This window comes from Oncorhynchus mykiss, chromosome 24 (genome assembly GCF_013265735.2).
Source record: "Oncorhynchus mykiss isolate Arlee chromosome 24, USDA_OmykA_1.1, whole genome shotgun sequence".
NCBI classification, from domain to species: Eukaryota; Metazoa; Chordata; class Actinopteri; order Salmoniformes; family Salmonidae; genus Oncorhynchus; species Oncorhynchus mykiss.
Genome location: NC_048588.1, coordinates 6,780,796 through 6,795,123, shown reverse-complemented (window position 1 = coordinate 6,795,123; position 14,328 = coordinate 6,780,796). Strand labels below are relative to the sequence as shown.

The 14,328-nt window shown below is 43.1% G+C and overlaps 1 protein-coding gene across 3 annotated transcripts in view; it reads left to right on the top strand.

The window, feature by feature from the left end:
• The first annotated feature begins 15 nt into the window (after nt 1-15).
• LOC110503603 (echinoderm microtubule-associated protein-like 1) overlaps nt 16-14,328 on the top strand; it is a 37,635-nt gene continuing 23,322 nt past the window's right edge. The window contains exons 1-2 of one of the 3 annotated variants that reach the window (XM_021582019.2): nt 16-232; nt 12,646-12,852. In XM_021582019.2, coding sequence (XP_021437694.1) covers nt 160-232; nt 12,646-12,852 — 280 coding nt within the window. In that variant the 5' untranslated portion in view covers nt 16-159. Of the gene's footprint in view, nt 233-10,391; nt 10,525-12,645; nt 12,853-14,328 lie in introns of those variants that run through there. The other 2 variants (XM_021582020.2, XM_036961585.1) reach the window with 2 other exon arrangements.

The following is a 14,328-nucleotide window of genomic DNA, read 5'->3' as shown; positions in this document are numbered from 1 at the left end:
TAGTAACATGTACGGAGAGCAGACAGTAGTGGCGCTGGTGAGCGACAAATAGCGAAAGGTGTTGAGGGTTTCTGAATGTGAAAGAGTGAGGAGGAAAGACGTGCGGTTAGGGAGGCTGCAAGAAGGGGGGAAGTGACGGGTCTGCTTGAAAAGAAAGAAATGTCGGAGAGGATCGCTTCATCATGTGGCAACCTTTATGACACCACGTCACTCCTTCTCCAGTACTGCAAAGGTGAGTTCACTTTTGACTTGCTTGCAGCTCCGAGTCGACCGGTTTTGATATGAACCGTGGCACACTGCTGGGACTTTAGGTTTGCATGCACCTGTTTGCAGGTTCCCTACCAGTTTACACGAAACAGACATGTAGCTCGAGCTACAGATTATTGAATAGAATGTTAGCTTGCATCGTTAGAATGATCTATGGTCGATCTATCCATCCATCATAGAGCAGGCTGTCGTGAACTTCGTTAACCCACTGCTATGTTGTGATAGGTGTAACCCGGAGCCATGTATTTAGAAAAATATTTGGTTCTGGTGTAGCCGAGCTGCAAACCCTCTGACTTTATGTAAAATATTTTCCCGACTGGGGGAAAACAGATAGGCTATCTCTATGATATTTAATAGTGGAACTATTTGCATATTATGGTTTCACTGTTCCAGATTAAGTGTAATTGCCTTAGAGAGAAGATGAATTACACTGTCGTGGCTTCATCTCTCTGTTGTCATCTCTCTGTTGTAAATTAGAGGGTGGTGTTCACTTTTTGAGGGGCAGCAGGGTCTGGACATGACTGTAGGGTAAAGGGTGATCATAACAATACAGCTCGTCAAAGAAAAACTGATGCAATGATGCTGTAACTGGCCACATCACAAGACCAGGCTCATGCATGTGAGAAGAAAAGAAAACACACACCTCTGGTCATGTTTTTTTACTCTACAGTATTTAGTTATATTTTATGCAGCCACGCTATCCAATACAATTTGACATGGTTCACAAATCCAATTATGCACGTAAGCAGTGGGATGAAATTGAACTGCGAGTAAACATAGGATATTTGAAGGGACCGTGTAGCGTACCTAAATAGACTTGAAAGGTAATTCATGTATTGCTGAACAAAAATCTGTGAAACTCAGGTTCTGTGTATTGGGCTACATGTAAGGTCTAAAAATAGCCTATCATATTGAGTGACGGGTGGACAGACATGGAGAAAGGCATGTCATCTGTTCAAATGGCCAGGCTGTCCTTACCCTGTAACCATGAGAAGATATTTCCCATGGCAGGGTCTACTATGCACAGGACCCAACCGGGGTGTCCTCTCCATTGGCCAATGTCTACCCAGCTAGGACATAACGTTCTGAGAACCATATTTTTCTCAGAGCTTGGTGAAAGTGTGGTTGTCCTATGGTTATTTTGCATACAACCCTACCACAACTTTCTGTGAATGGTGCAGGACAGTTGCTTGGCTTTGGAACATTCTCAGCACATTTAAGTCACTTGACATAAAAAATAAACAAAATCTTGGTATTTCATTACTTTAACAGAACGTTTCCTAAAAGTTCAAACATGGTTACATTTCATTTCAATTTTGGTAATGTTCTAGCCTCGTACGAACCATCCTGATCTCGCAAGCTTACATTCTGTTTCGCTACACGGATACAGTTTGGTCACGACAAGATTCAAATAATTTGAGCCTAATTCTATCCGCTGTATGGCTGGACCAATCAGCATCCTCTAATAATCTGTGGGCACAGAAGTCGAAAATCATAACAATGGCTGCTCCTGAGGAGGTTGGTGTTGATTCTGCTAAAGGAGCAGTTATATCAGAACTGGAGGACATCGCTTCATTGAAAGAACAGCAAATAACTGCACTGAAAGATTTTCTCAGGGGAGATGTTTTCAAGTCAAATCGCGTTTTATTTGTCACATGCGCCTAATACCAGAGGTGTTGACTCGAGTCACATGACTTGGACTCGCGTCACAAATATGATGACTTGCAACTCGACTGACTTTAACACCAATTACTCGTGACTGAACTTGGACGTGAGCCTCTTGACTCGAACTGACTTGATACCCTCCCCAAGCCCAAATATGAAGAATTATGCTATTAAAAAGTGTGTAGCGCGTCAACTCTTCATTTAACAGATTACAGTTTGGACAGCAGCCAATCAAATTGTGCCCGTGGAGAAAAAGTTGCGCGTGGAAGTGCAGAGGAACATCGGCGGGTGAATTCAGATGGAGCCCCTGGAAAGATGATACCCCAAATTCTTATTTTCGGATATAAAGACTACGCTGTAGTCAACACAAAATGGATTGCGACTTGCAAAAATTGCGGGAAGAAACTTGCGGTGCTACTGCCGCCGCTTAATTACAGATTTAAACAATACCAGATGAGCAAAAGTGTCACAAGTGAACCACCACAGTCTCCAATCTGACAGTTCATGGAGACCCGTGTAGGGCAGTACAGCATGAATCATCCACAGCAGAAAGCTATCAACAATGCAATACTGTCTGACCTGGTTATCGATTGCACCTTGCCTCTGTCTATTGTGGAAAACAAGAGTTTTCGTCACTTTCTGTCATTGGTTGACAGTAGGTACAGCCCAGTGTGTCGTAGAACATTGACATCAAAAGTAGAGAACCTCGCTACAGAGAGACGTTCAAAACTGACAACTCAGTTGAGCAACACAGGCCATGTTTCAGTCACAGTGGACATTTGGTCTGACCGAAAGATGAGGGGGTTCCTGCACTGTGTGGAGAAGGATGGAGTGAGGATACAGCTCAAGTCCAATCTCTTGGCCTGTGACCGCTTCAAAGGCCCACACACGGCCAAAAATAATCTGTGTGAGCAATTTGAGGCCATACAGTGGGGCAAAAAAGTATTTAGTCAGCCACCAATTGTGCAAGTTCTCCCACTTGAAAATTACAGGCCTCTTTCATCTTTTTATCATAGGTACACTTCAACTATGACAGACAAAATGAGGAAAAAAATCCAGAAAACCACCTTGTAGGATTTTTATGGTGGAAAATAAGTATTTGGTCAATAACAAAAGTTTCTCAATACTTTGTTATATACCCTTTGTTGGCAATGACAGAAGTCAAACGTTTTCTGTAAGTCTGTAAGTCACAAGGTTTTCACACACTGTTGCTGGTATTTTGGCCCATTCCTTCATGCAGATCTCCTCTAGAGCAGTGATGTTTTGGGGCTGTTGCTGGGCAACACGGACTTTCAACTCCCTCCAAAGATTTTCTATGGGGTTGAGATCAGGAGACAGACTCCAGGACCTTGAAATGCTTCTTACGAAGCCACTCCTTCATTGCCCGGGCGGTGTGTTTGGGATCATTGTCATGCTGAAAGACCCAGCCACGTTTCATCTTCAATGCCCTTGCTGATGGTAGGCTTTGTTACTTTGGTCCCAGCTCTCTGCAGGTCATTCACTAGGCCCCCCTGTGTGGTTCCGGGATTTTTGCTCACCGTTTTTGTGATCATTTTGACCCCACAGGGGAGCCCCAGATTGAGGGAGATTATCAGTGGTCTTGTATGTCTTCCATTTCCTAATAATTGCTCCCACAGTTGATTTCTTCAAACCAATCTGCTTACCTATTGCAGATTCAGTCTTCCCAGCCTGGTGCAGGTCTACAATTTTGTTTCTGGTGTCCTTTGACAGCTCTTTGGTCTTGGTCATAGTGGAGTTTGGAGTGTGACTGTTTGTTTGAGGTCATGGACAGGTGTCTTTTATACTGATAACAAGTTCAAACAGGTGCCATTAATACAGGTAACGAGTGGAGGACAGAGGAGCCTCTTAAAGAAGAAGTTACAGGTCTGTGAGAGCCAGAAATCTTGCTTGTTTGTAGGTGACCAAACACTTATTTTCCACCATAATTTGCAAACAAATTCATTAAAATTCCTACATTGTGATTTTCTGGATTTTTTCCCTCATTTTGTCTGTCATAGTTGAAGTGTACCTATGATGAAAATTACAGGCCTCTCTCATCTTTTTAAGTGGGAGAACTTGCACAATTGGTGGCTGACTAAATACTTTTTTGCCCCACTGTATGTGGTGAGTACAGCATTGAAGATAAATTTGACAATATCATTAGTCACAATGCTGCCAACATGAGAAAGGCATTCACGGTGTGCTTCCCCATTGATCAAGAAGATTAAGTACATGACGAAGATCACCTTGATGACCCAGAGCTCTGGAATGACCTAGCCCTGGAAGACCAGCAAACAGTGGATGCTGCTATTGCAAAAAAAAATACAGCGCTTGCAGTGTTTTGCCCACACTCTCCAGCTCGTGGTGGGAGAAGGCTTGAAAGAAACAAAAGTGATGACTCCTCTTTCAAAGTTATCAAAAATCAGCTCACTGCTTCATACAAGCACAACATACAAAGAGGTGTTTGAGGCTGAATTTGGGGAAAGAGACATCCCTGCTGCTGTCAACACAAGATGGAACTCAACACTGAGACAAGTGTAGGCAGTTCTCCAATGTGACCATCTAAAGCTCATGCATGAGAAACGCCTGGGCACAAGGAGTTGTTGTTCACAGTACGGGAGTGGAATAAGTTGAAGGAGTTGGTGGACATCCTGAAGCCATTTGGAGAAGCAACAGATATGACACAGGGGGAGAAGATGGTCGCAATCAGTTCTGTTGTTCCCTCGGTCCTGTCCCTGAATCACTACCTGGAGTAGCGGAAGCCTCACGTCCATTTCCTGAGCGGCCTGGTCAGAAGTCTCTAGGCATCCACAAACCAAAAGATTTCTTGGAATCTTCATCAATGTGAAAATGGCCAGGACACAAGATGGAATCACTGCCCCCTTTTCAGATCCAGTCTTACCTCAAACCAGCTGCCTTGGATCCGGCTTTTTCTCTGATGTGGGTGGAGCACCATGTGCTCTTCAAGGAGGAAGTCAAGGAGGAGGTGGCACAAAGAGTGAAAGGTAAATTATTATTGAGTTTAATGTAACTTTTTTTCTCATAATTTAATCCAATTGACAGAAACAATAATACTTCTTCAGTTTAACCCACTGCATCACCAATACTCTAATACCAGCCTTTTTGTTTCTGCTTTTACATGTTTTGCCAGAACTGATTCTGCAAGATGCTACAGGGACTGAGCAAGCTGTGCCTCTTGTTGATGAGGAAGAGAGAGAGGACCATAGACTTGGACAAGAAGAAGGGCTGTTTGCAGCATACTGTAAGAGGCAGAAGAAAGCTGTTGGGACCTCTCCAGCACTACAGCTGAGTCACTACCTTGACATATGCGAAGGAGAGAATGCCCTCTTGTTCTGGGCAATGAACATGAAGGATCTTCCTTCACTGTCCCAAAGGGCCATCGGGGACTTGGCAGTGCCTCCAGTGCCCCGGTGGAGCGTGTCTTCAGCAATGGTGGCATCATACGGCCTTGTGCACAAATGACTGACAGACTTTTATTGAATTTGGTATTTTGCAAATGCAATGTATCATAGGGCCCTGAGATAAGAGAAAAAAATGAAACTGTTTATGCATTACACATACACTCACACACACACGTAGTCTCCATGTTCAGGTTTTATCTCCCATCTTTGGGATCAGTATTTTATTCTCAGACATTCAGGCCAGTGTTCAAATTGTAGGCCTACTTGAATTTCAGTAGCAGTTGTTTTGCTGTACCTTTTTAATAAATTATTGTAACTTTATGGCGGGATTGATTTAAGTGTCTAGAGTATACCTGGAGAGAGAGATTTTGTTTTTGTTGTCATATTGTTGTGTCTTTCTCATGGCTACCCATGTATTTCCATGGAAATATAAAGTTTATTTGGAAAGTAATAAATATTGTAATAAACCTGTTGTTGAGGTTATTCACTGTAGCTCTCTTGTTTTACTAGATCTATGGTCATAGCCAATATTCATACTGCCCTTGCAAGTCTTTGCCACTCTTTCCCCTCGGTTGGCACACAGTCTTACATGGAACAGGTTCTGGAATGGGAAGGGAAAGAATATCCCCCTTGACTTACACCTGGAACACCTCAGCTTCTTGAAGTCATTTCTGAAGGGCCTGGGTCCAAACACGACTGAGCAAGCAGCAGACAGGATTATCAAGTCCATTGGTGTCCTCAAGGACTTAATGGACACCGCAGACGCTGAGTTAGCAGCATTAAAGTCTAGTGGCATCCATCATGCTGCTCGCCAGACTGGGGACATTCTAGCCTTTGTGGAGTTTGTCAGGGAGGCAGAGCTGTTCAAAACCCAACCGGGCAGAGTTCACCTGGTTTAATGCCCTGGTTTAAACCGCAACATTTTCTCAAAAGTGAAGTACAGTGAGTTGTTCCCATTTTGATTTGAAACAACTTAGGTGCCAGGCTAGCTGGGGATGTGGATGGCTTAGTCTGACCTTCAAACCCTGTCTAAGAAGGACAGGAGTAGGCTAAATACACTAATAGAACAATAATGTCTATTAATGTCTACTATTATTAACGCAGCATAAATTGTGCCGTAAGTTACCTTCTGTCTTATGTACTGTGCAGTGCCATCAGAAAGTATTCACACCCCTTGACTTTTTCCACATTTTGTTCTGTTACAGCCTGAATTGATAATGTATTGCATTTAGATGTTTTTGTCACGGGCCTACATACAATACTGCATAATTTTAAAGTGGAATTATGTTTAATTAATTGTACAAATCAATTAAAAATGAAAAGCTGAAATGTCTTGAGTCAATAATTATTCAAGCCCTTTGTTATGGCAAGCCTAAATAAGTTCCGAAGTAAACACTTGCTTAACAAGTCACATAATAAGTTGTATGGACTCAATCTGTGTAACAAATACTAGTGTTTTAACATGATTTTTGAATGACTACCTCATCTCTGTACCCCAACCATAATTATCTTTAAGGTCCCTCAGTCGAGCAGTGGATTCCAAACACAGATTCAACCACAAAGACCAGGGAGGTGTTCCAATGCCTCGCAAAGAAGTGCAGTTATTGGTAGATAGGTAAAACATTTAAAAAATACATGGTGAAGTTATTAATTACACTTTGGATGGTGTATCAATACACCCAGTCACTACAAAGATACAGGCGTCCTTCCTAACTCAGTTGCCGGAGAAGAAGGAAACCACTCAGAGATTTCACCATGAGGCCAATAGTGACTTTAAAACAGTTACAGTGTTAAATGGTTGTGACTCCACAATACTAACAGTGTGAAAAGAAGGAAGCTTGAACAGAATAAAAATAATACAAGACATGCATCCTGTTTGCAACAAGGTGTTCAACAAAAAGTGTTCAACAAATCAAAATATATTTGATATTCTTCAAATAGCTACCCTTTGCCTTGATGACAATTTTGCACGCTTGGCATTCTCTCAACCACCTTCACCTGAAAGATTTTTCCAACAGTCTTAAAAGAGTTCCCACATATGCTGAGCACTTGTTGGCTGCTTTTCCTTTACTTTGTGGTCCGACTCATCCAAAACCACCTCAATTTTATTGAGTTTGGGGGATTGTGGAGGCCAGGTCATCTGATGCAGCAACTCCATCATTCTCCTTGATAAAATAGCCCTTACACAACCTGGAGGTGTGTTTGGTCATTGTCCTGTTGAAAAACAAATAATAGTCCCACTAAGCCCAAACCAGATGGGATGGCATATCGCTGCAGAATGCTGTGGTAGCCATGCTGGTTAAGTGTGCCTTGAATTCTAAAGAAATCACAGAGTGTCACCAGCACAGCATCCCCACACCAAAACACCTCCTCCATGCTTTACGGTGGGAAATACACATGCGGAGATCATCCGTTCACCCACAGTTGGAACCAAAAATCTCCAATTTGGACTCCAGACCAAAGGACAAGCAAGTCTCTTCTTCTTATTGGTGTCCTTTTAGTAGTGGTTTCTTTGCATCAATTTGACCATGAAGGTCTGATTCACACAGTCTCCTCTGAACAGTTGATGTTGAGATGTGTCTGTTACTTGAACTCTGTGAAGCATTTATTTGGACTGCAATTTCTGAGGCTGGTAACTAATTAACTTATTCTCTGCAGCAGAAGTAACTCTGGGTCTTCCATTCCTGTGGTGGTCTTCATGAGAGCCAGTTTCATCATAGCGCTTGATGGTTTTTGTGACTGCACTTGAAGAAACTTTCAAAGGTCTTGAAATGTTCCGTATTGACCGACCTTCATGTCTTAAAGTAATGATGGACTGTCGTTTCTCTTCGCTTATTTGAGCTGTTCTTGCCATGATATGGACTTGGTCTTTTACTTGGTCTCTCTATCTTCTGTATTAGGGCTGAGGAGTTTTGCAGGATAAAAAAGAAACGTAATGGAGCTAAGCACAGGCAAAATCTTAGAGGAGAACCTGGTTCAGTCTGCCAGACACTGGGAGGTGAATTCACCTTTCAGCAGGTCAATAACATAACACACAAGGCCAAATCTACACTGGAGTTGCTTACCAAGAAGACATTGAATGTTCCTGAGTGGCCGAGTTACAGCTTTGACTTAAATCTGGTTGAAAATCTATGGCGCCACTTGAAAATTGTTGTCAAGCTATGATCAACGACCAATTTGGCAGAGCCTGAAGAATTTTGAAAAGGATAATGGGCAAATGTTACACAATCCAGGTGTGGAAAGCTCTTAGAGACGGTTTGAAACTGGTTTTGGCTAGGGTTAGTCTGTTGTTGATATAGTCCCAAAATGATTTGCATGTCAGCGATCAAGTTTTCAAGATGTATAACTTTCAACATACAGAAATACAGCCGGTATGATGCTTTCAAAGTTATATCTCCAATTCCCATGTGTCCTATTTGTGCTCGAATTTCCAAAAAGTTTACCAAGAAATAAGCTAGCAATGTTATTTAAATTCTCTTATTGAAACATTCAGTGAAGGTTTTTAATGAAGTTATTCAAAAACCTCAAAATAATCATTAATTATTGTCACATACCGGATAGGTGCAGTGAAATGAAGGATCCAGAGTAAAACATTGTCAGAACCTCACTGCAACCTAAAAAATAAACGTTCCCAAAACATTCAAAATGTGCACTTCTGTTCTCAGAACATTTTAAAAAGCTTAGTTTTACCAGGTTATGACATCTATGGCATCGTTCCTACAACCAATATGAAACCGAAAACACATGTTCCCACAACTTGTGCTAATGTGCCAAATGTGCTATTTGGGTAGCCTGCATGTGCTGCAGACTTAGGATCTGTTCCAGGCTGCGGATCACCCCGGACGGTGGAATACAGAGGGGAGAAGCTCAGCTCCTCTGCCAAAAGGAGGATGAATTGGCTTTGGAGCCATCTTGGTCAGGGTTGACCAGCTCCTTTACTGGTTGCTGTGTGTGTGTGTGTGTGTGTGTGTGACCAAAGCTCGAGTCTGGACTCTGAATGGTCTGGTGCTGACGATTTAGCACGTAGTGTCACTAGAGGTTAATTAAGCACTTCAACAGCTGAGATAGCAATTGAGTGTAAAGGTGTATTTTTTTCCCCGCAACAAGCTATTGCTGTGTCTTTTTTCTCTCTCCACACATAAGGTTGTGTGTTCCTTCCAAACGCCTCAAATTTTGTTTAATCTGTTCACAGAAATATTTTGCCAGTGCCTCTGTGAAAAGTCCAGGTGCACTTTTGCAAACTTCAGTGCAGCAATGTTTGTTTTTTTGGACAGCAGTGGCTTCTTCTGTGGTGTCCTCCCATGAACACCATTCTTGTTTAGTGATTTATTATGAATGCAAACAATAGAAGGTAAAAGGCTTGCAAAGGTAAATGTACTTTTAACTTGTGACCATCTGGCCCATTTGTCTTATTGACTGACTCAGACGGCGTGCAACAACAATGGCTCATCTATTAGGAAATATCAGACCTACAGGTCAGAGTTCAGGTGTCTTAACCGTTTTCATTGTGTGACAGCTGGTAGTAGGCTCCCCTCCCTAGGGTTTGCTCACATTGTTACTCATGTAGACGCTGGTCCCCGTGGTGTGTGTGTCCTCCCATGACTTCCTTGGAGATGAAGGAAGGGGGCTAAGTTGTGTCTGTCATTCTGTCATTGATATAATGTACAGTATGATTCCAGCCATGCCACGGTGTGGCTGATGTGAGCACATACACATGTATCTGTGTGTTAGTGAGTGGGTGTGTTTGTGTGTCATGAATGGAGGAGACTCGGATCCCACCCACTGCAGTCTCACTTCCTGGTAGTGCCTGGCTGTCTCTGCAGCAGAGTATAGGTCTGGCCCCCAGCCAAGCCAGCCTCCCTCCCAGCCTCAGGCTGCATCCACTGCTGCTGCCGCTGTGGAGGCAGGGCTGCAGGGAGCAGTGTCTTGTTACAAACTGTGACTCGCCGCTTGTCTCTTTGTGAGCTGCACGTACCGCTAGGGAGGAGGAGAATAAGGGGGGGGGGGGGGGTTGGTCCAGGAAGAGGGAGGCAGAACAGGCACTGGCTGTAGAGGAGAGGAGGGGAAAACCCTACATAAGAAAGAAGCCCAGGAGCCCCCAAGAGAGCTGAGGAGAGCAGGCTGTCTGACGGAGTGACTGGCTGGCTGGCTGAGTGACTGAGCATGACAGGTAAGGGAAGGCAAGCAGAGCCCAGAGCCCTATGAATATTTCAGCAGGCTTTGGTTTCGCCCCCGACCTCCATTGTCCTCTCTCATCACACAGGGGTTCATCCCTCTCCACCTTATGCCATATTGCTAACCTTCCCTCCTCCCCTCCCATTCCCTCTCTCCTCTCCCCATTTACTCATTTTCATATTATATAATTAGTAGCCATGCATTTTTAACACTGAGGCCACCTGCTTTAACTGTGCTAGCTGTAGCTGTCCTTTGCCTGTGCTGTGTCATCTGCTGGAGGCAGTAAAGAGAAAGTTATTGAGCACGCATCATAAGCCTGCAGTCTGTCGGACAGCTACTGTGTGTAAAGTAACAAGGGTGAAGGCTGTTTCATTAACAAAGTAATGGGATGGCGTTCATGTGGACTCGTTGTTGAATAATTAGGTAGATTTAAATGAATGAATGAATGATCACACTTAATTCATTACCAGCAACGTTTCACTGAGGTGTTTTGGTTTGTGACATGGGGATTGGGTGGAGTAAAGCTCCATAGCTGTGGTTGTTTTGGTTTGGGACATGGGGATTGGGTGGAGTAAAGCTCCATAGCTGTGGTTGTTTTGGTTTGGGACATGGGGATTGGGTGGAGTAAAGCTCCATAGCTGTGGTTGTTTTGTAACTTGGCAGTGTTATTTACATTTGCTGCAGAGGAGATTTGAAATCTTATCAATGCTTTACTCAGCAGATTTCAAATGGTGACTAAGGTTATAAAGCACGCCATGGTTAATTGACAGCATAAGCCAAGTAATTCAATTTGAGGAAATAATCTTGCTGGTTATTTCCCTAATGGAAAAACGGTACCTAATTCCCCATAAAATCCAGTAGGGATTTGTCATGTCGGAGTATCCAGTTCGACATGTTCTTTCATTTCCCCTCCTGCTGAATAAAAACCTCTTACAGATGTTGGGATTTTTAAAGTCAAACTCTCCACTCTGCCCAATTTTGAATATGTGTGTTCTTCCACAATATTTCTGACTGAGAGATGAGATCATTGGTTCCACTGGGTCTGAAAGGCAGAGTAAATAGGCATGTCAGTCAGAGTTTGCATTATACTCAGAAATCATGTTGGTAGTACAGCATGACAGATGCATATTAGTCCAGGTAGAATTCTCATATGCAAATAAATGGCTCTTGGTCATTTGAATGGCATATGATGATAACGAATATGGGAATGTTGTCAACTAACAAACAGTCGTCAACTCAGCATTATACTGTATGTACAGCATGCTGTTGCATGGTCACAAAATCTGATTTAACAGCATTGTTTTGTTGAAAGACAATTGAAAACATTGTCAGACCTTTCAGTTACAGGGCATCCTATCTGATATTGCACAGTTAAGCATTTGAGCTGAAACAGAGGATTAAATTGGGCAGCCAAATGATGTCATCCCAGTGAAGGACGAGGGGTTAGGGGCTAGCTAGCATCACACAGTGGTGAAGGTGCATAAAGATGTAGTAATTCAGAAATGACATCATTGTTTTACCACTATTCAATGAGTTTTTAAAGTACGGCGCGCGATATGGTTCAATGCGCTAATGATTCAGCACAATATGCTTTTTCAAATTGCTGGCGTCTTGGCGCTAGAACTGGTTTACCCAGGTATAATGTGCTAATGACAACACACAAAAGAGTAAAGGAGGCCAATGCACAATACAGTTAACTTAGCAAACGAGGCATGTGTGTTAAGAGCATGGGGGCCGTCATCTTTATGCACCTCTGTTTTCTCTACATCACTGAAGAATAGCAATCTTCAAAACGGGGTTGGCCTCAATTTTGTTTCAAGCAAATACACATTTTCATCTCTGTCAGAAACCCCAGCACTGTCATTTTCGGTGTAGGAATCTAAGACCAACATATTGTTTGTCAAGGAAGTAGCCTAGTGTCATCTTTATTAGCAAAAACAAACACATAAAGCTTGGAGAATTATGCAAATTCCTGCTTACAGTCCTGGGTGAACAACAAAACACCTTTTGTTCCATGCTCCTGACACCATCGCTATCTGTCACTCTGTCCGTTTTTTTCCTTCTTCCGCTCTCTCTCCCTCCCCATTTCCCCCCACTCTCTCTCCCTGTCTCCCAGATGACAACGTGTCTGCGGGCAGCACCATGGAGGTGGACGACCGCCTGTCCCACCTGGAGCAGCGTGTCCAGTTGCAGGAGGATGAGCTCCAGCTGCTGAAGGCTGAACTGGCCGACGCGCTGCGCAGACTGGGTTACTGTGAGGAGCTGACCCAGCCTGGGGCCGGAGCTGGGGGGAGGAGGCCTACCGTGGCCGCACCCACCAAGAGTGAGGGGCTGGGGAGATAGGAGGCTGGGAACACGCTAGACCACCACCATAGTCTCGTCGACATACAAGTCGGAAGTTTACATACACTTAGGTTGGGAGTCATTAAAACTCGTTTTCAACCACTACACAAATTTCCTGTTAAGAAACTATAGTTTTGGCAAGTCGGTTTGTGCATGACACAAGTAATTTTTCCAACAATTGTTTACAGACAGATTATTTCACTTATAATTCAATGTATCACAATTCCAGTGGGTTAGACATTTACATACACTAAGTTGATTGTGCCTTTAAACAGCTTGGAAAATTCCAGAAAATGATATCATGGCTTTATAAGCTTCTGATAGGCTAATTAACATAATTTGAGTCAATTGGTGGTGTACCTGTGGATGTATTTCAAGACCTACCTTCAAACTCGTGCCTCTTTGCTTGACATCATGGGAAAATCAAAATAAATCAGCCAAGACCTCAGAAAAAAAATGGTAGACCTCCACAAGTCTGGTTCATCCTTGGGAGCAATTTCCAAACGCCTGAAGGTACCACGTTCATCTGTACAAACAACAGTACGCAAGTATAAACACCATGGGACCACGCAGCCGTCACACCGCTCAGGAAGGAGACGGGTTCTGTCTCCTAGAGATGAACGTACTTTGGTGCGAAAAGTGCAAATCAATCCAAGAACAACAGCAAAGGACCTTGTGAAGATGCTGGAGGAAACAGGTACAAAAGTATCTACAGCGGGGTAAAAAAGTATTTAGTCAGCCACCAATTGTGCAAGTTTTCCCACTTAAAAAGATGAGAGAGGCCTGTAATTTTCATCATAGGTACACTTCAACTATGACAGACAATTATTTTAAAAAATCCAGAAAATCACATTGTAGAATTTTTAATTAATTTATTTGCAAATTATAGTGGAAAATAAGTATTTGGTCAATAACAAAAGTTTATCTCAATACTTTGTTATATACCCTTTGTTGGCAATGACAGAGGTCAAGCATTTTCTGTAAGTCTTCACAAGGTTTTCACTGTTGCTGGTATTTTGGCCCATTCTTCCATGCAGATCTCCTCTAGAGCAGTAATGTTTTGGGGCTGTTGCTTGGGCAACACGGACTTTCAACTCCCTCCAAAGATTTTCTATGGGGTTGAGATCAGGAGACAGACTCCAGGACCTTGAAATGCTTCTTACGAAGCCACTCCTTCATTGCCCGGGCGGTGTTTTTGGGATCATTGTCATGCTGAAAGACCCAGCCACGTTTCATCTTCAATGCCCTTGCTGATGGAAGGAGGTTTTCACTCAAAATCTCACGATACATGGCCCCATTCATTCTTTCCTTTACACGGACCAGTCGTCCTGGTCCCTTTGCAGAAAAACAGCCCCAAAGCATGATGTTTCCACCCCCATGCTTCACAGTAGGTATGGTGTTCTTTGGATGCAACTCAGCATTCTTTGTCCTCCAAACACGACGAGTTGAGTTTTTA